Raw genomic sequence first — 22,511 nt, forward strand, 5'->3', positions numbered from 1 at the left:
ATTGAAGCACAAACGCTGTAAAGTATTAACATACAGAGTCGCCAGTTCCAGTTATTTTACAGTTATTCACCTCCTTGACGATCAGATGTTTTATTTTCATCGTGGCTTGTGCACAGAATTGAAATGACCGAGTACAGAGAAGTTCGAATTCAATCACACCGACATAGGAGCAATATGCATATGCGAGCAATGAATTGTTCAAGCATTTTCTTTTATATCTTCACGTATCTATATCATCAGCTATATTTTGTTTCGAGTTTAAGTCATCCTAAATTGCAAGTTTGTAAATTGCCAGTCAGTAAAACCAACCTAATGTTTCTCTTGTAGTTGTTGTTTGCTGATCCTTGGTGGGATATTCCTGATTGTCGTGATTGTGCTTGCTATAGTTCTTCCCGTCTATTTTCTTGTGATAAAAAAATCCGATCCATCATCTGGTGGACCCTACAAAAGACAGGCCGTCGCCACGGATACACCGCAATGCTCCCAAATCGGCAAGGACATTCTCAACGCCAACGGCTCGGCCGTGGATGCCGCCATCGCCGCCATGTTCTGCTTGGGAGTTGTAAGCATGCATTCGTCGGGGATAGGAGGAGGCGGAGTAATGCTGGTGTACAACCGAAGCCGCCAGGAAGCCAGTGTCATCGACTTCAGAGAAACCGCTCCAGCACTAGCAAAAAGGGACATGTTTAAGGGCAACGAGGAGAAAGCCCAAAAAGGTATTCTTTTCCGCTTTGTCTGCAACGACGACTTCTGAAAATATGAACAAAATAGTATAACGAGGTCCAGAAAAAGCCACGAGAATGGCCGAATGGTAGAATGGACTGGGTACTGGATTTAACTGATTTTGCAGCGGTCACACAAGAGCCCTGCATACTATTGTGACTAATCAATTGGCCCGCCTTCTGCCAGGTTGGGATTCAGTGTAGCAAATTTACAAGCTATTCGTTTGTTAATTTTGCGTGCCCGCAATCGGAACTGCACATTGTGTTAATGTCCCTCAGCTTTTAACACTGACTCGGACTGTCAACTGGCTAGTAATTCTCACATTTTGATGAAACATTTTTGGGTTCTTTGGACTAAAGATGACCGTTTAAATTTTTAAAACCTCGACTAATTTAAGCAAATACTGCAAAGACTATCTTAACTTCTTCTTAGGTGGTCTGTCCATTGCCGTGCCTGGCGAGGTACGCGGTCAACACGAAGCCTGGAAACGATATGGCTGGTTGCCATGGAAACAACTCGTTCAACCTGCCATCGATTTGGCCAGAAATGGATTTGAAATAACAAAAGCTGTGGACGATGCTCTGAAAACGACAAAAGGAATCGAACAGGACATCAGAAATGATCCAGGATTGAGGTCAGTTCATATCACCTGCTAACTCAATTACAAGCAGTAGAGGATAAAGCGTAAGAGTGTTAATGCCCAGTGTAGCCCTTATTCCTGAGGTAATCCTTCTCAAGTTATTTTTAACTGTGTTATCTAGTGCACGCACGGATCATTGCAATGTTACCACCCGCTTGCTGCGTTTTCGGAAAAAATTCATGTAAAGCTGCTAGGGCTGTCCCGGCACGTGAACAAAATACGCGTCACTGGATGGATTGATTCTAGGATTTCCAAAACCGGGAGCTGGTGATCTAAAAATAAATTGACAAGGATTACTTGAGAAATAAAGCCTATAAAGGGGAGTATCTATTTTCCCTTCATCTTCTCTTGGTTACAAGATGGTCTAATGCAAATCTAAACATACTCTTAGTAAATTTCATGCATGAGGGATGTCACATGTGTAAAAGTTCTGAATCTTACTTCGTTCTCTCTGGTCTGGTAATGCCACGATACTGAGTTGTTGTTTTCAATATGTTTTCAGCGAACTGTTTCTGGATAAAAACAAAAAGCTTCGTGAAAGAGGAGATAAAATCAAGAACGAAAAGTATGCAAAGACCCTGGAACAAGTGCAAAACAATCCCGAATCGTTTTACAGTGGACAGTTGGCCAATGATATCGCGAAAGATATGAGAATAATCAATGGGGCCGTGACTCTGGAAGATCTGAGGAAATACAAGTCGATCAGCAGAACGCCATATAAGGGTGAACTCTCGGGCATGAATATGTACCTCACCCCGCCCCCCACAAGCGGTGCCGTTTTAGCGCTAATCTTGAACATTTTAAAAGGTGGGTGTTGTTCTTCAAAGTTTTTTTTGTCCTTATTTTATTCTCTGTCACCTGAGTTGGAAGAGGTCATCAACATCAAACATTCTTGAAAAGATATATATGACAGAAAATATCTTGATCCTTGCTTAATTTAAATTAACAAATCGACGTCAGTGTTTCATGCGTCTGTCCTGTTATTGATCATGAATTTCGTCTTAACATTTTCAAAGTAGCTGTGGATCTACGAGGCGATAGCCGAGTGGATCCGCGGTGCTTTTTGACAAAAGCAAATAGCCAAATTGTCCGGTTTCGCTCGTTAATGCATCGTATAAATTATAAATTCATGTGTCTGTCCGCTTATAGAGCGTTTTCACATGACGTCATGGCAGCCATATCGGTGTTCCAAAACAATGAAACGGCGGCCATGTCGGTGTACCAAACCAATCCTGTGGGAGTTGAACTCTTTTCTTATGTAAACTTTTTCTTTTGTTCTAAATAAATTTGCATGGCTGTTGCCCACGTGAGTGAAAACGCTCTATTGAGAATGAAACTTAGCCAATGAGCGCGCGAGAGTTTTTGCAGTTATCGTAAAAAGTCACCTGGAACCAAATAGTAAAACACTCCTGTGGCAACCTAGTGTTTCCTTAAACTGCAAAGCATAGAAACAAATTCTTGGGTGCTCTAAAATAGAAGAAAAAACCTAATGTAACTAAGGGTTAAGAGCGGAGTAAGGATTCTTTACCAAAACGTTAAAGTTATTTGATGACAAACATTTGACATTTCAGGATACAATCTGACGTCACCATTCAGTAATGACGTGAACGCCTCAGTGCTGACATATCACCGCATCATTGAAGCTTTTAAGTTCAGTTATGCATGGCGCAGTCGGCTTGGAGATCCAGACTTTAATTCACAAATAGAAAAGGTGAGTTAAAATGAAACAGGGAACAAGAATAGCTTAGTCTGCATGACTTTGAGTAGCATGTGTCACTAAATGGTCAAGCCCCACTCTCCGCTCAACACATATCCGACTTTTGATCAGAATAAAATCCGTATTTACCTCGCATTTCGCATGTTCATAGTGTATAGTTATGGGTGGGCAGAAAACAGCTAATCAGAGACACTATACTTAATCTGGGCAGAGTGAGATCTTCATGATCAAATCATTAACAAGACAATCTAAGATCGTAAGTCGCGCTGTAGCTAGATGCACTACTAGCTACGAGTGTTGATCATTTGCGGTGCGCAGCGATTCTAAAAATAGCATGTACTGATGCATGTCTCAAAGAAATATCATTAAACCGTAATCATCACGAAAACATCGCTTATTTTAACTGACCGATAGATGAAAGTGAAAGCTACGGTAATCGTAGTGAAGTTGATTTGAATTGTGACGTCACTTATGTGTTTGAGGAGATTGGGGTCACTGTCTTCTTCTCTCACCCTGTTCACTGCGGTTATTTCATATGTACACAGTCTGCACTTCTCTGAGTTCAAAATAATATTGTCACCAAGTGAGTGTTTATAGATCTTTATAATAGCCTGGAAACCTGTATACATATACAAAGATAGATATTTGCCCAAAAACTCTCTGCAACTCGACGACTTTCGATTCAGTGTTGACCGTGTAGAATGCCGTTTCTTTCTCATCTTTTGTACAAACTTGACACTGTCATTATTGCTCCTAATTCACGCGATCAAAATTAAAAATCGTAACCATTTAATAAATTAAGTCAAGAATCTGGGATATGATAGACGATTGATAGATAAACATCCTCGCCGAGAGATAAGACTTCTGTAGTTTTTCATTCGCGCGTTATCGGGAAAAATATTTATTGAGCTTTGGCGGCCGTAAATTTACAGAAACATCTGTCATTGAGTTTTGCAATTGAAACAAAAAGTTATTACTCCAGAGTTCTGACACGTTGAAATTTTGTACTTCTTCTAGGGCAAGAATTGTTCAGTTAGCAGGAACTTAAGCGATAACTCATCGTTTGACCTACGCGACAGCCCTCTCGGGGCGCCATTTGATGTCACGCAACGCAAAAGCTTCGAAAATCAAACTTGCCCTATTACAAAACGAAGAATCTTGTCGAGCTAAAACGTTGTGAAACGTCAAGTTCCTAAAGGATCTTATATCTGATAAAACTAAAACCTCCGAAGAAAAGGTAATTTTTTTAAAAATATGACTGCATCGCATGAAAACCAAGAATACATCACCACGTTATTTGATACCACACAAACACTCGACAACACTAATGGAAAAATAACAGCTGATAATGCACTCTGTTTGAGCAAAAACAAAATAAATGTAGTGATCATGACAGAGGTCACATAAATATGACCATTCCGTTTCTCTTCACCTTGATGAAAGCCACTTTTTGCAGTCAAACATGGCGTCTTTGTTATAGTTTCCTTAGTTTTATCACGATACACCTTGTCTTTATCAGAGCCCCTCCCAGGGGTTTTAGGGAACAAGGGAACTGGAGCATTTATTTTCAGGGAACAGGGGATATGTTCAGTTTATTTTCAGGGAACAAGGGAACTCTTGAGTAGATTTTTGGGAACAAGGGAACACCGATCTATTTTCAATAATATGTTCTTTTTTTTTAACTTTCCGAACCCCTAAAATATAAAATCTATTACGTACTTGAGTGTCATGCGAGATTATTTCGAAATGATTATTATTACGAGCTTCGCAAGGCATCTTGGGAATGCTTGTTTCCCCCAGGCAGTCGAGAGACTAGCGCAAGTTTACTCCTTTGACAAAAAGTGTGTTGATGCGGTTATGAGCCTTATTGGTACCACAGCTGTGACACAAGACCCTTAAGGAACTGTTTCATCTGTTGTCATGGAAGATGAAAGAAGGATCCTGAAGTCTCTGCGTAACATCAAGGACCTGCTGGACCGTTTTAATCCAAGCCTTACCACCAAGTTTAGTATCAAAAGTCTTCTAACGCTTGTCGTCGAAAACACATTTTCAGAAATGAGAAGTGGTGCCACTGACATGCCCCTACAGCTTGAATTCGATTACAGATTCAGCAGGGCAATCAAGGAACGGTTGAAGAGGCAATGTTTTACACCATTTGCTTACTTCACAGCTCCGAAGTCCTATTACCCACAGGTTTTCACCACCACACATTACAAGGATTTACCCAAGTTATGCCCTCCAAAGGCACACAAACTATCTGAGAAGCAAGTGAGTGAAATGAGGAACTGGAGAACAATGTATGGTCAGAGTGTCCCCCAGAAAACAGTGCGAAACATAACAACAAAGGACAATCCAGGAACTCTGCCCATAAATCTGTATGCAACTGACTCTCCGACTGTACAGTCCCTAGATTTCACAGTGCTGAGTGAAGCAGCAGCAGTCCCAGTGCCGCATAGGGAAACAACAGAGACTTTTTATAAACAAAGCCAGATTGTCTGTGTTAAAGCTGATTCCAGTGATACTCGTCAGTTGTTCATAATGGCCTGTCTGCAAGAGAATGTGAGTGTTGGCATGAAGAGGGTGAAAGCCAAAGTGTTCATTCAAGATTCTTTCAATCCAGTGCTTTTCACGGAAGATGAAGAGAGATATGTCGATGTAAGCAACATTGTTTGTGCCCTAACTTGCTATAACTACCGTGAAGATATCCTAGAGCTTGAAGAAGGTGATGTTATCCTTCTCCTTGATGTGCTTCACCATACCAATGAAGTCGTGACTGTCGCAGAGGCAGCTGAGACAGTTGAGATGACAGAAACTGCAGCCAATGAAGTACAGCATGAGCGGATCTTAAGGAGAAGAAAAGGAAGGTTCGAAAGCGATTTTTTCTACTATGAATAGAAAAGTAAAACAAGCAAACAAATATGCGGAACAATGATAAACATTTTTGGGGATCAAGGGAACGGTGCAAAAATTTTTCGGGATCAAAGGATTATGAGCTAAAACATATTTGGGAACAAGGGGTTTTATTAATGGGGAACAAGGGATAAAATCCAAAAATATCAAGGGATCATGGGAACATGTACCCCCCTGGGAGGGGCTCTTATCAGCACTTAAAACTTTCGTAAATTCTGAAGTATCACTCTGTCCACATTTTCTGTTCATTGATAACTCATATAAGTCATTTGATTTCTGGTTCAGTTGGTTCTAGTAAGACCTTCGCTAAATCATTCGATTCTCTCGCTATTTTGAGTTCGCGGAACGACCCGTTTCGAGATATACGCTCATTGACTACGCCATCTTTTAGAGTGGATCTACCGCAAACGGTGAGCGGGTCTGTGTGTTCGAACGTAGAAAAAATGGCGCCATCTGTTAACATATTCGTCATAAATTTTTTCTTTCCCGCATCGGCTCCGACATCGTGAAAAGAAAGTTGAGGCTTTACGACGAGTCTGCAGTATTGCCCATTGCACGTGACTGAGCTTTGATACGAAATACGAGGGTAAACTTATAGTCGGTTCGCCCAACTAATTAATCGTTAATTTCAGAAACTGAGATTAAACGGTCGGTTTGTTTAAGCACAACGTCGATTTCTATGCGTACGAAATTATTGAAACAACTGATAAGCCCGCGCACACGACGACAATGAAAGTGTGAGTGCACCATGCGAACAAAAGAAAGTGGTCATGATGTAGCTTATGATGACAATTTCAATCGTATTTTATTTCTTAATTTACACTTTACAGCTGGACTTGCCCTCGGATAGCTAGTGCTAGTCTAGGCGGGCCAGTCTATCAAGATATGGTTACAAATGTTTTTTATTAGTAAATAGGAAAATAGAAAGTTAGGAAAAATGTGAATAAAAGAAAAAGGTGGAAAAAGAATGAGAAAAGAAGTGTGGGGTCGTCAGATTTATGAAAATTTTTTTTTTTTACTACCACTGATATTTTAATTTACAAATAATCTGGTGAACCTCAATGAAGGAATCTTCGTCTTCGAGAACACTTAGAAGTTGGTTTTTAATTCTGAGTTTGAATGATTTCTTTTGGTAGTTCTCCCAGGGAGCTTGGCATCGCATTCCTTAGTTTGCCGCCAATTCTTAAAAACGCGGGTTTTTTTTTATTTCAAGTTTTGAGGGTTTTATGTAAAAACCTATCGGAAGTAGAAGAGCGTGTGCTGCTGTAAAAATGGACACTGGACGGTTTCGTATATAAATTACGTATATTAATTGGAGCAGAAGCAGTGCTAAAGTCGTGCATCAATTCAGATAAAGTTTTGTAGTATAAAAAGTTTAAAGGCAAAAACTTAGCGTTAATCGTAACAGTGGAACGAGTAAACCACCTCAAAGAAATCTCGATCTCATAATCTAATTTTTCGTAGTAGATGGCTGCCTAATCAATCAAGTTGCAAGACTGTGAATAGTCTTCCAGCGAATTATTCGAACGAGTCACAGAAACATGTTCTTCAGTCTATCAGAGAGTGGCGTTTTTCCAAGAATACTTTCTTAAAGTCTGCACAACGTTTCACCACAGGTTGCTAGAAAGATGTTAAGTCAAGAAACAGGCGACCGGTTACGTCACAAAATACGGGATAGCATGACGTTCAAGGATGTGAAATATTACGCGCAATCATTCTCAGACGCTGATTACGGTACAACGCACGTGGCTGTTTTGGCGCCAAATGGTGACGCGGTTTCCGTGACATCTACAATCAACAGGAGGTAGGTTTAGAACTTCTCGCGAGTTATTAATTAACTCTTTTTGTCTTTGATGGTTGAGTAAATTTTCCTTTCGACCCTCACTTAGAACCTTGCAATCACGTTTAGCCAGAGGTGCATTATAGTGTCGTTTGGCCGAATGCTTGTAGGAGCACTAAAAAAATTATCAAATCTTTATTTGTTAGCCTTTAACTTAACGAGAGTTTTGCAAACGTTGTGATATAAGCATGACGTCATCACTTACATCGAGTTGACAAGCACCCTCTCTGATGACATTCACAGGCTCGATCATGATTCTCAAATTTGAGATGTTTCTTGATAGATTTGGATCCAGATATCGATCTAACGTCACCGGAATCATCTACAACGACCAGATGGACGATTTTGACATTCCCGGTCACAACAAAGTGGACGGTATTTCTCCATCTCCTTTTAACTTTCCCGAGCCAAACAAGCGACCTTTCTCGTCCATATCTCCCGCCATTTTGACAAACGACGACGGCAGAGTTCAGCTTGTTATCGGCGCCTCAGGCGGGAAAAGAATCACCACCGCCGTGTCACTGGTATGTTTAATGGCATCATATTTCGAACAAGAGAAAATGAAGGGTACGAGAGTTCATCCGCCACACAGGACTTATTTCCAAGTTTATCACTCTCATGTTATTTTTTAGCCTGCGAACGCAGACGTATTTCCGGCTGTCGCTTGTCTCCGCCGAAAAAAACGTCTTCGAACCCGAGCCAGGAAACGATTTCTGTAACGTAGGAATTCTAATAAGCCAATCACAGTTTAGCTCAAATAGCCCCAGAACTACGGCGCGAGGTATTCGCTGCGAGGAGCACTCGAGTTTCATTTTACCATGGAATCTGATTGGCCTAAGAGAAAACAAAAGTCATTACGTCACAGAAATCGTTTCCTGGCGCCGGTTCGCAGACGTTATTTTCGGCGGAGACAAGGGGCAGCCGGAAATAAGTCTGCGTTCGCAGGCTAGTTATTTTTAGATCAACTCTGATTTTTCAAATCGCAGAAGCGTCCAGGGATAGCTAATCATGTGACACGAATTTTCGCACGTGGATAGCCCGGCTGAGCGACATAATAACACGGTTATACACTTAATTTCATCCTCCAAGAAAATATTTGCGCAACACTCGTCGTAACATTATACGCGGGTGTACTGAGCTGGGTACCATCTCTAAAAATAACTTGCCTGCTGGGATTACCTATAAAATAAAACTTTAATGGGAAATAACTCTCTTACTTTATCCTCTCTTGATTTCAAACCCATAAATCTTAAGATATAAGAACAAATGCTCTAAATTACAAATGTGATTGGTGTTTTACCTCTACCGTTATAACGTAGATACAACCCTACGCGCGCTCTGATTGGTCAAAAACCCATGTTTTATCAGAGTATAAAACATAGAAAAAGCGTGTTTTATTGTTTTGCGCGTGTTAAGTCTATATCATAAAGAAAATGAACTCCGGACATTTGAGAACACTCGAGAAATCTTACTCGCGTTCTCAAATGCCCGTCGTGTTTTATCACAGTGTAATACACGGCTTAGGCTTCTTTATTCATTAATGAAATCGTCGTTATAAGGCTCGGGCTAATGCATGTTCGTATACCGAAGTCTCTCAGCCTGAATTTAGGTTCCCTGTCTGTGTTCAGTGGATAACAGTTTTGTCCACATGCGCAGGTGTTAATGAACAAGTTGTGGTTTGAACAATCCTTATCTGACGCGGTGGACAAGCCTCGACTGCATACTCAACTGGTGCCCAATCAGGATGTATCGTATGAAAAAATACCTTTTGATACTTCTGGGAAATACCGCATGTCACGCGAAATATTGGAAGGTTTGAAAAAACGCGGGCACAACGTAACTGGCGTGGAATTGTTTGCTGTGGTGCAGGCAGTATTCCGAGACCCTGAAAAGGGAATATTCGCCAAATCAGACCCGAGGAAACATGGCGCGCCCGCGGGACAATAGAACGATTGTCCCGATGCCGATCCCGAAAACTCTGGTAGTATGATTCCATTCACACTAGTATTGAAGAGTGACCAAAACACTATATTAGCTAGCGAATTTGGAGTTACAGCGTTTGATACGTGAAACGTGTACTGGAAACTTAAAAGTCATCATCAAAAAGAATTATTAGCCCTAGAAACCGGCTAGATTAAGCATCTTGTTATTCCCAGCTTAGGGCCAGTTTGTAACTCTTTCCAACCTATACAAAATGTTTGAATATGGAAATAATTTCTTGTAGTTAATGAACGATATTAACTCATGATTCCGTGATCAATGAAAGACATTCATACTGTGCATTTCTGCCCTTCTCTTTGCTTTTCATATCGACTCCATTTGTTACAATATCTTCATTTAATCTCGTTCCTAGTTCCTTTGAGATGGGTTTTGCCCGCAAGAGGACTGTGAACGGGATTATGGTTTACTTTCCTCGACTTGCTTAGAAATGAGAATGTACATGCTGTAGATAGAATAAATAGAATGTTATCAGAAGTGTTTCCTGTAAGTGTTGGTTTCAACTAAAACTTCAATATATGCAAGAGAAAAACATGCACAACACATCTTTACATTGAAAAATATGACAAAACTTAAGAACAGCTTCGCCTAAATATCAACTAGATTTGGAAATAGCGAAAAAATCGAATTTCTTCAAACTCGCCCACAATGAAGCCCCACGGGCACTAGTTACAAAAATATTGTTTTAAGTTCGATAAATCAAAAAGTATTTTTTTCCTCAATTTTTTCGTTTCGATGCCCCAAATTGGCCAAAATCCATCGAAAATGAGCGGCATATTCAGAGGCTCGTAAACTGAAAAGTAAAAATCTTCATTACAAACTGATTGTACGTCGTATTTGTACTTCCTTTCTTGTCTATTTAGAGCTAAATAGGTTGTGATTTGATTAGAACTTAAATATTTGACGAATTTTCTAAATTAACGGCCCAAGACAGCTTTACAAGAGGTCTTCATTTAGCCTATTTTCAAATGCTAAAAAGGCGTTCTGTTACACGGCTTTTTCCAAAATGACTAGTTTGGTCTGAAAGAGCATTGTTTCTTCTTCAAATTAGTGAAATAAAATTTTTGGGTAAATAAAATCGCGAGCGCTGAGATAGCGAACTAAATGCAGCACTTCTTCCTGAAAACGTGACCTTTGACCCGAGCGTAACGAAACCGATTACTGCAAGAAAACCCGGAAGAAAAGCAAACGCTTCGTTATTTCTAAACAATTTCTAGTGATATCTCTCCGAAACCATGATTGCAAGAAACTATTTCCAGATATGAAATCTTACAGGGTCAAAGAAGGAGCTAAACGGCGCATTTTGACACAATAACTTTGTTTGCTGAGAATTGAAGTCAATGACCGTTAACGAATTCCAGTGAAATTTGCAAACTTGAAGTATGTTAGCCGATACTTACCTGAATATTTATATTTATGGAAGAGTCGTCTTCTAGGATTAACCTTCAAAAGAAGCTGGACCCAGATTTGGAAACCTCTAAAAGAAGAAATGTTTAAAATTCCGTGACCTGCCCGATGCTATAAATTCCATGCACGTGCCAACCGCATGTTTGTCGTAAAACCAACTGAACTCCACTGACAGTTTCCATGGGCAACCCCAAAATAAACAATTCCCAAAAATGTAAAGTGAAATTGGCTGTCTTCATGAACAGTCAGAAGCTAGAGTCAAGTTCCATTACCTTTAAAAAGTGCTTGATTTTATTTGTTTGCGTCGACTTTGTTCACTACTCTCACGTTCGAATGCCGCGAATCGGTCACGCCAAAACAGTGCAGACCGTGCAGACTGCAGACACTTGTTTGGGCTTTTCATTGTGACTCCTTTTTTTGGGTCTAGTTACAAAATAGTGTTAAATATATCTGAAAGTTTGTCATTTATCCACAGGCTGCACAAGCGCAGTATTTGACTTTTGATTCAATAGACAAACGCGTACAAGACTGTGTATGGGAAACTTACTCAGTGTGCACGACCGATACTACGCAGTATTCGAACGTGACAGTAACTACTGAGTGAACAACGTAGAATCAAGCCCTTTTAAAAGGCAATGGAACTTGATTCTAGCTTCTATAACTGTTCATGAAGACAGCCAATTTCACTTTACATTTTTGGGGATTGTTTATTTAGCGGTTGCCCATGGAAACTGTCAGAGGAGTTAAGTGAGTTTTACGACAAACATGCGGTCGGCATGTGCATGGAATTTAAGCTAATTTATAGCAGCGGGCAGGTCACGGAATTTTAACATTTCTTCTTTTAGAGGTTTCCAAATCTGGATCCAGCTTCTTTTGAAGGTTGATCCAAGAAGACGACTCTACTATTAATATAAATATTCAGGTAAGTATCGGCTAACATACTTCAAGTTTGCAAATTTCACTGCAATTGACTGCAATTCAATTCTCAGCAAACAAAGTTATTGTGTCAAAATGCGCCCTTTAGCTCCTTCTTTGACCCTGCAAGATTTCATAGCTGGAAATAGTTTCTTGCAATCATGGTTTCGGAGAGATATCACTAGAAATTGTTTAGAAATAACGAAGCGTTTGCTTTTCTTCCGGGTTTTTCGTGCATTAATTGGTTTCGTTACGCTCGGGTCAAAGGTCACGTTTTCAGGAGGAAGTGCTGCACTTAGTTCGCTATCTCAGCGCTCGCGATTTTATTTACCCAAAAATTTTATTTCACTAATTTGAAGAAGAAACAATGCTCTTTCAGACCAAACTAGTCATTTTGGGAAAAGCCGTGTAACAGAACGCCTTTTTAGCATTTGAAAATAGGCTAAATGAAGACCTCTTGTAAAGCTGTTTTGGGCCGTTAATTTAGAAAATTCGTCAAATATTTAAGTTCTAATCAAATCACAATCTATTTAGCTCTAAATAGACAAGAAAGGAAGTACAAATACGACGTACAATCAGTTTGTAATGAAGATTTTTACTTTTCAGTTTACGAGCCTCTGAATATGCCGCTCATTTTCGATGGATTTTGGCCAATTTGGGGCATCGAAACGAAAAAATTGAGGAAAAAAATAAATTTTGATTTATCGAACTTAAAACGATATTTTTGTAACTAGTGCCCGTGGGGCTTCATTGTGGGCGAGTTTGAAGAAATTCGATTTTTTCGCTATTTCCAAGCCATGTTGATATTTAGGCGAAGCTGCTCTTAACATTTTTCGTTTCTCCCTCGCTTCCTCCCCTCTTTGAACTCCTGTTTCCCTTATTTCTTCTCCCGTTTACCGTACCCCTCCCGTATCCTCCTCCCCCCCCCCCCCCACCCGAGAAAGTTTCATTTGATTTATCAAGAAGTTTTTTCTGCATTTTAAGAGCGATCAGAAACAGCAAAATTCCAAGTGGATTTTGGCTGCTGTCTTCGGTTTGTAAACTTCCCCTTTGAACAAACATTAAGTATCACGACAAAATATAGGAAAATATTGAAACAATTTATTGACATTTCTCTACCTAACATTTTCAGTCCTACAAGACAGCTTGTATATGCCTTTAGCGAGGAAAACGCAACACGCTTTATAATGTCACACAACATACAGTACTGCTTAGTAACAAAAAATTCAGAATTAAAATGATCTTTGTGAAAGATATTTCCACTAAACTTAGCTCAACCTATCAGTTATACAGTTCGGTCATTTCCGAGACAAGTAATCTAAACTAACTATGGCAATGATAGATATTGACAACTAATATTACACAATCTACCACTAATAAGGAAACAAAATGGTTTAGAACTCTTGAAATTTAAATTCTAAACAATGAAAGTTTGCAGTCTTTTCCCCTTGAAACAAACCACTTGGTACATTCGAAACAGAAATTAAATAAGGTAGCTATCACGGTCAATCGATCGATCGATCGATCAATCAATCAATCAATCAATCAATTAATGATTCAATTAATTAATTCTTTATTTAACCCTCGCAACGGTAACTTTTTAGCTTTTTCTATTCTGTGAGATTTTCTAGTATGTAACCAATTACAGATCACCAGTGAAAAATAGTTCAAAATCATGTTCTCAATTTTATTGATAGCAATGAGGGAATTGATTGGTATTACTGAAATCACAGATGAGTGGATATATCTATTCAAAAATATGAATGTGGTGGTTCCGCAAGTCAGTTACAACTATCTTCCCATCACTAAGAACTGCTGTAGAGACTGGACGAAATAACTCTCCTATCCCGCTCCCTTTTGTTCCAAACTTTTTTAGAAACTTTCCACTTTGTTCAAACACCTGAACGGGAAGTGGAGGGAGGGGGAGTTTTGGTAAAAGGACAACAAGGTGACTGGGACGCCAGCGATTGCAAAATAACAAGGTTGCGAAATTTCAGCGCTCGTGTAATATTAACTCAGGGAATGGATTTCGAGCTATTTCCACATGACCTTCTGTGTATTTAAGGATGAAGTTAAGCAAGATACTGAGTGGTTGCTTCCTGTCCTAGACAGTGACTGCCTTGAACTGACCACTTAAGCATCTGTTGGCAGAGTTACGATTGAGTGAACATTGATTTGCTTGTAATTAGCACTGCTAAAAAGATACGCGCGTATAACTAATACTTATTTTGTAGGCCCCATATTAAGTGACTTCAAATATTCACTCAAAGAGAGTCCAAATTTGGGAAAAGCGATAACGTTCTTGTGAAATCTAATGGCGGCGGTAATCGATACATTACTAATCTGTTGGCTAAATCAATCTCCCAAACAAATCGTCGCAATTAAACTTCACCTGTTCATCATCAACAAAACATCACAACACGTTTGAGCAAAAATTGGCATAGTTTATAATATCTCTCAGTTAGTACGCGCGTTGTGATTGGTCAATTTAGCGGGCCGTATTCTCCTGTACGGCCCGCTAAAATTTCAAGTTGTTTTTGTTGCCAAACTGTTCCGCGATTTATCGCCAATTGTTCTTAACATTTATAGAAAGTAAAAATTTAAAACTTTCTTTTACCCTAAATTGTGTATTAAAGCGTGCTAACGACTTAAAAACGATTTCAAATTGGCTCGTTTTGCTTTTGACGTGCGTCAGAAATTTGAAGCCGCTCCGTGCGAATAGAAATCGTTCACGAACGCGCGTCAGGCGCACAGTAGAGATATAATAAATATCTTACTAACCTCGTCCTCTCGGTCCGTAATGTAGGTTACGGATCCTCGTTTTTTCCCCTTCGATTTTTGGCCCGCGTGCTTTGCGCTTGGGCCATAAATCGATGGGGGAAAAAACTCGGTCTGTAACTTACAGAACGGACCTCGAACTCGGTTAGTAAGAGGTATTTATTAACATTTCTCTACACCTAAATTAAAAGAGTCTACATAATTTTCAATCTTAACAATCGTGGATGCCTTTTAGGCACTGAAGTGAATAGTCAAACGCATTATGTAATGTTACAAAACATACATGCACTACTGCTTTTTAACACAAATTCAGAATAAAGACGTTCTTTGGAAGAGATATGTCCACTAATTAAACGTGGTTCAACCTACAAGTCATACTGCTATGTTGTTTCTGAGACCAGTAATTTAAACTATCTAACAATGATTAATATCACACAATTTACTTGTGTTATAACACAAACTGAATCCCACTGTTTGTTTGTAGCACTGATTGAACAATATAATGCCTGCTAAAGAAACTTCGATAAGAGTTCGTTAAAAGCGCTAAAGTAATTTTGAGGAACTTATATTTACAACAGCTCAGCCTAAGAGCTATTGAAACAAGTAGTAGATCATTGTCTATCAAGGACAAGGAAATATAACGGTTTAGATACCCTAACGTTAAAGTAACATGTAATACACGAGAAACCGATAATAAAAGAAATAGCTATGCATTTAATTTTCCAGTGATATCAACTGAGTGAGAATTCCTAATTTGTAACTTATAACTACGTTATAACATTTGTTGCCTGGAATAAAAGGCTGACAAAGAGTTTAAAATTAATTGATAGCAGTGAACGGAACTGATTCATATCACGTCAAAAGTGAGGGGATGTATCTATTCAAATATTTAAAGGCGGCCATCCCAGTAGTCAGTAACAAGTCAACTATCCTACCATCACTAAGAATTGCTGTAGAGACCAGGTGATTAAACTGTCCAACCTCGCTGCCTACTATACTGTTCCAAACCTTGTGATTAGCTTTCCACTTAGTTCAAACACCTGAACTCTGTGATTCGATTAATCACAAACCATGATGTGTCCAGCCTTGTTAACTGACAAGAAATGAAATTCATTGAACCCCCCTGCCCCAAACTCCTTCTTTCCAAATTTGTATAAAAAAAACTCCCCTCCCTATCGAGAACTTTGACACAGTGTTCCTCCCGGTCTGACACAATAACATATTTGTCATATTGAACACAGTGGTTGGCAAGGTTGAAAGAACCCTTTCCGCCAATTTTACGCAAAAACGGGCCTCTAAGTTTTTTATCTTAATCGGCAACAATATAATTTCCTTCACTGCCTACAGATACACCTTGCGGATTCTGAAGCTGGTGATCAAGACTTCCCTTATTCACCCAGCTGGCTCAGGTACTCACCCTGCCTTTGTTTTTGTGGTCAGAAATGTCGTAGATTAATTCCTGTAGTTTCATTCTTGATCTAGAATGATTATATTTCAATGTTTTCCATTTGAAAACTTCTTTTTTAGTACTATCGTTATGATACAACTATTTCTATACACACTGTACATTTTAATTAGCTGGGTCAAGAAGTGGTCACTATCAGGTCATTCCACCTATTAGACCTAAAATTTGGAACCCTCCATTCAACCTTCGCAACACACCGAGATAAATACAGTACTAATTACAGTAGAACACTAGATTATCCAAATAATGTTCCACTGAAGGACAACATTTTATGCTTACATCAAGATAAGTTCACCACTCGTAATGAGGAGTCGGACATCCCTACACTAAGATAATAATGTCGTGTTATAAACCGTGTCATCCCCTTCGTCAGGTCTCAACAGAGAGAATGCCAACCAATACTACATGTAGTAATAGTAGCTGCCATGTAGTCAGTTGCTAACTCCCATATCTACACACAAAATTACCTTTTTTTAATAGCTTTACCTGACGTCCACCATTGGCCTTTCCGTACTCCAGGCCTGTCACTTTATGTTCATGTGCTTCGTGCTTTATCTGATAAGTAACACAGACACTTTAATAAGTAACATACTGTATGTATGCAACATTATGTCCGCAACGTTCAAACAATGATCAATCAATGAATCAGTCATGTAAAATTAATACAGACCGCTGAAAAGTGTGCATTAAAATAAAGGGTAGTGCATTATTTAGATTATTGTGGGGGTGGGGGGGGGGGGGGTAGGAGGAGCCAATTTCTCAAAAAAGGCAACTGAAGCAGTTGAGGAGGAAAACATGTTGTGCAGGCTTGGAAAAATATCATGCTTACAACTGCTTACCTATGGTCAGGGTAAGAGTTAATCTCCATCGTTTGGACGTATGCAAAAATGGTGACATAGATGCTTTGAAAAGTTTAATTCAAGCCACAGAAAGGGTGGCATACATTGTATATCTGTCCAGCAACATTTTGTGTGACTGCATTGGTAATCAGTTTTTAAATAACCTTTCTGGTGTAGGCATGAAGTTTGAAGAAAAACAATTTTGTGAAAGTTTACTGTCAGAATCATTATTTTCAGTTATTTGCTTATCATAATTTTCCCTCTTTAAAAGAATAGCGTTTTTTATGGAAAGAGAAATTTCATATAATTCAAAGATTACCTGCCATGTCAATCATTATTCATAGGGAAATTCATAGTTTTGCTCACAGAGTACTGATATTTGAAAATACTGCATTGAAAATAGGCATTACTAATTTCCTGTGTTAAAACCAAAAATCTAACCATCAAAACACAGTATTTATATTCAATACTCTGACAAGTTTGACTTCTGATAAATGCATGTACTAAACAAGTAAAGAATTTGACTTTATATGGCTTTTCACGAGGCACTAGTTGCAAGAAGTAAAGCTGTTCACCATCAAATTAAGTTGACAAATTATTTGTGACATCATGATATTATGGCTTAATAACCATGTAAGATTTTTATTTCCTTCTCGAGCAAACTGTAATAAACTGGTGAACTAGTCGTTTCTCTCCCGCGCCCCCCTCGGGGTAAAGGGAAGAGACGGCTGAAATTCAAACTACTGGTGAACTACATGTACATTGAAATATGATTTAATTCTGGTGCAGTCAATGTAAAACACAGACTGCGGACTGCAAACTGCGAACCAGGGTAACGAACGAACCAGGGTGCTTTCTATACCTTTTGGGGTTAAAAACGCAGTTTTGTTACCTCTTAGGGTGTTTAGCCTCAAAAGGTCCACAGCGGGAGCTTTTGCGGTACTTTTTAGGGTATTGAGCTCAAAAATATGACAGGAGATAGTGTCTTATGTGAGAATTGGTATCTCTTAGGGGAGAAGAAAATTTCAAACCACGCCCGCAAACAAGGATCTTGGCACCTCTTAGGAGTTCTTTTCAAAATTTCCGACCAGCACCCCTGTCTTTTTTATATGGGAGTTCCCCTGGGCCCTTCCCCTCCCTCTTAACCTGCCGTTATGGTTGATTGCTTGGCTGGGGAAGATAGACGTCGAAGAGAGCGAGAAATAAGATGTTTCAAGTCTGAGTGCTGTAAGGTTGGCATTGTTTTGTTCCCTCTGATGTTGATAATCGTGTTAGTGACTTTTCAGTATACCCCTATTAGAGGGATATAATTTTATGCCAGCTAACTCGTTCAACTCTCACTGATGTTTTGTTAATGTTTTTAAAAATCTGACCACCGGTAGGCTATAGGGTAGGCCACAGGGTAGGCCATGGCCCACTCCATGGTCTATTGGCCTAGGCCATGGCGTACCCCACGTTTTGTCCACACCCAGTACAAAATATATTTAAGGCTGTCAATACAAACGAAACTGGCACCAATCCCAGGGTGGGAGGGAAGGAGAAATACAGTGTAGGCCACTTGCCAACTGCCAAAGTGGCTTGTGCAATTAAGACTTATGCTGAATACGCTCGGTCCATAAACTATCCCTATAATGGCCTTGTTTCCATGACAGCCATTGTCTCGCTTAACATTCCTGAAGGCGTTTTGTTCACAGACTCTGTTAAGCAGCTTGAAAATGATATGTGTTTTCACGAGTAAGATTATGTTTCATTTAGGTAATTTGAGCAGAGCACGCTGGCAAATAAATCAATTTGAATATTATGGTGGGAAATCCAAACAAAGCTTGTACATGTACAGTGTACGTGCGTTCGTCTCCTTAAAATAACTGTTTTTATGCGCTTAGTTTGTCTTTTGTGTCCAACGAAGGAACCGATTTCAGTAAAGACTTAAAGATTGCTTGCAATTAGAAGCAGGAGAGAATAACGGAGGCATATTTTCCTCATTCGCTGAGAAAAAAAATGTTCCGTAGAAGGAAAATTGTGTGGGTTGTTGAAAGGCCACAATTTTATTCTGATTTGAAAACCTGGTTTTCAACCACTACACAGATAACATTTGACCGGGACATTTCCGTTTCTCACTGCAAACCAACATGAGACGCATGATTCTAGTAAAGACGCGAGTTTTAAACACTAAGCTGTTGTATTTCCGATTTGACAGCCCTGTCAGATGAATAACCGCAAGCAACTACCCATTGGCCTACATAAATTGCCATTTCGCTTCAGCTACCTGGTTTGGTGGATAAAATTTAATGAAGCATTCCATTGGAGTTTGCCGACTCTCTTAACTTTAAGCGAGTTGGAAAAGGAACTGTTTTTACAGGATTTCCGGTTGTCACTCACCAAGCAACCTGTCAAATTGCTTGTGAAAACACGGCCAATATAGAGTAGGTACCCAGCCTGAAGTAGAATTACTGCCAGAGGGGGGCATGAGGATTTGTGATGTTGATGTTTTTTCAATGTAATTTTTTTTAGGTGCAGTGAATAAAATCCCACCTTGCGGTGTTGAGGTGCTCTCAAACCCTACGGTGTGTGACGTTTGTGCTTTTCATGCTGCGGTGTTTGGTGAAATGAAATTACATGTATTTGTGACCGTAAACGGGAAAACGTACCTTAACGCTTATCCGTTTAGCTAACGGATAGTTATTGGCCTTCAAAGCATTCTAACGTTTTGTCCTAACGTTCTAACGGTTATCTAATTGTGCCTAACGGATGATCAAAGCGTTCTAACGCTTTCTCCTAACGTTCTAACGGCAAACTAAGTATGCCTAACGGATGAAGAAAACGTTCTAACGGTTGCGCAATTAATTCTAACGGATGACTGGAGCCGTTTAACGGTTGTCTAACGGTCTACATCTAAGGACGTTTAACGTTTGTCTAACGGTTTACATCTAAGGACTTTTAACGAACGAATAGCGTAGCTTTCAGTCCCATGTTATAAACACACAATCGTGCCAAACCATTATTACACCCCTGTTATTAGTCTTACACTCACGATTTTAAAAAGCGAATCACAAAGTGCCGATTTCATCAGTCGTCGATGAGACAAACATTAAAAAAATTATTTCCACTGTCGATCGACACTTATAACTGTCGATTACTAGTTATAAGTGTCGATCGACAGTTATTATTATGTGTCGATCGACACTTATAACTGTCGATCGCTAGTTATAAGTGTCGATCGACACTTATAACTAGCGATCGACAGTTATTAAAAGTCGAAACAAAAAATAAAGAGATACTTTCGATAACCCTTCTAAGTCACCGTACGTTTCACACTGTGTTAGGCTACCACATTCTACTTCAACACGTGTCATGCCATTCTAACGGAATCGTTACCCGTTTAACGGATGCTAGTTTATTCTAACGGATCCTAACGGCTTCTCTAGCCGTGCTAACGGACACAGAGTTTTTGCTAACGGTTATGCTGTCCCCGTCTAACGGTCTAATGCTAACGGCTAACGGATACATGTCTCTTGCTAGCGGTTGCACTCTCCGTTCTAACGGCCTGATGCTAACGTCTAACAGTTGGGCTAACGCCTCTAACGTTAGAAAACTTTCTAACGGATGACTAACGGATGCTTAACGCTTTTGCCCGTCTAACGGATAAGCGTTAAGGTACGCTTTCCCGTGTGCGGTCACATTTGGAGTGCTAGGGTTTCTTGCATGACCTTTCTCAAACCTAAATTTGACCTAAATTTAACATGTAAACTTTATTAACAAATTTTTAGAAACAGATTTCACTAAAAAAGTTAACGTTAACGACGTTTCGACCATTCGACGGTCATTTTCAAGTTAAAAAGTAAAATTTTTGCATGCGTTCAAATATATACAATCGATTATATTGTGAAGCTGAGTGAGGGGTGGATTTCAATCAATCCACGTAAAGGATAAGCACGGAAAGGATCCAGAGACCACTGGAAGCAATTTCAGGATTTTGGAAAAATGTCATAGTAAACTCGACTGTTTGACTTTTGAAATGCTTTTTATTCGTAAACTTCAACCAAGATTGACCAGAGTGACTCGATCCGCGCAAAGCTATTTACTTAATTATTTTTTGTATTGTTTGTATGTAAATATTTTGGAGTTTTAGTCAGTGTCTCATTAGCATTCTTATAATCAATTGTATATATTTGGGCACATGCAAAAATTTTACTTTTCAACTTGAAAATGACCGTCGAACGGTGTAAACGTCGTTACTTTTTAACGTTAACTTTTTTAGTGAAAACTTCATTAACCGATGCTAATTCATGACGAACACATACCATTTTGTTTAATTTGTACCAAAATACAGACCAACGCTGTCTAGTTGATCAGCTGCCAATCTGAAGCTGTTTTCATTTATATGTAACTTGACGAGCAACTTGACCTCTGCCACCTGGAAATCCTGGAAATTCTGGAAATGCCGAGGCCAAATGTATTATTGACTGCGTAGTTTTTTTCTACAAAAAAGGATGAGGTGGCGAAAACTACCAGTCCCAAAATAAATTCACAGATGTCATGTCAGCAGGGAAGAAAGAAGGCTTTGTAAGGTTAGGGAGTGGATTTGGTAAGTTTGTAACTTAGACATCTTTACCTTTTTTTTTCCTGTCTTTGTTGCTTTCCTTTACATCTGAATGACTTAAATTAGTCCTTATAGTCTAGGGTCATCCAGAGATCATTATAATACCAGTCTATACTTGCTCCAGATTTTTTTGAACGATTATCGATATATCCAAAAAGCAATTTTCTCAGTCAGGATGTAGACTGCTGGCAGTCTGTTTTTCTCTTGAAATTCAGCGGGGGTTACGAGGCGAGATGCTTTAGCCTAAAGGGGAATTGGACGAGACATGGGTGCTGCACGCACTTCCTTACTCGGCCATACCGCCCTTGTCCCGCCTTCTTTCCTACTTGGCCACCTCCATATCGCCCTTTTGCATTTGCGCTGACTAAACACTCGTTTAAGTGACCCTTGGAAAAAAAATGGCTGCCAGCAGACTAGTCAGGATGGGGCTCCAGTCAGTGGGTTATGCAAAGAAAAGTGAGCAAAGTAATAGAAGAGAGGGATCTGGGATAAAGGCCATCTCTCGAGGCTCCCCTCTTTTTTCCTTTGTTTGCTTCCTTCACAAAAGGTTTCTTCAAAAGAACAAGAAGATGATTGTCAGGCATCAGCAGTATCAACATGTAGGCAATGAAAGGCGTTGTGATGTGTTTATTTTCTGGAAAATTATTGAGAACTGGTATAAAAGTATTATGTCAAGTGT

At 39.5% G+C, this 22,511-nt stretch overlaps 1 protein-coding gene across 1 annotated transcript; it reads left to right on the plus strand.

Annotated features, from left to right (window-relative positions):
- Positions 1-325: 325 nt before the first annotated feature.
- LOC145464133 (glutathione hydrolase 1 proenzyme-like) lies at positions 326-13,077 on the plus strand (the record flags this gene model as incomplete). The annotated part of the gene is made up of 7 exons (XM_081447949.1): positions 326-716; positions 1,156-1,357; positions 1,866-2,170; positions 2,935-3,074; positions 7,607-7,794; positions 8,114-8,354; positions 9,487-13,077. Coding segments are annotated over 7 exons (1,758 nt in total), but the record flags the coding sequence as incomplete, so codon positions are not given.
- Between the last annotated feature and the right edge of the window lie 9,434 nt (positions 13,078-22,511).

This window comes from Orbicella franksi, chromosome 12, assembly GCF_964199315.1.
Source record: "Orbicella franksi chromosome 12, jaOrbFran1.1, whole genome shotgun sequence".
In the NCBI taxonomy this organism is placed as follows: Eukaryota; Metazoa; Cnidaria; class Anthozoa; order Scleractinia; family Merulinidae; genus Orbicella; species Orbicella franksi.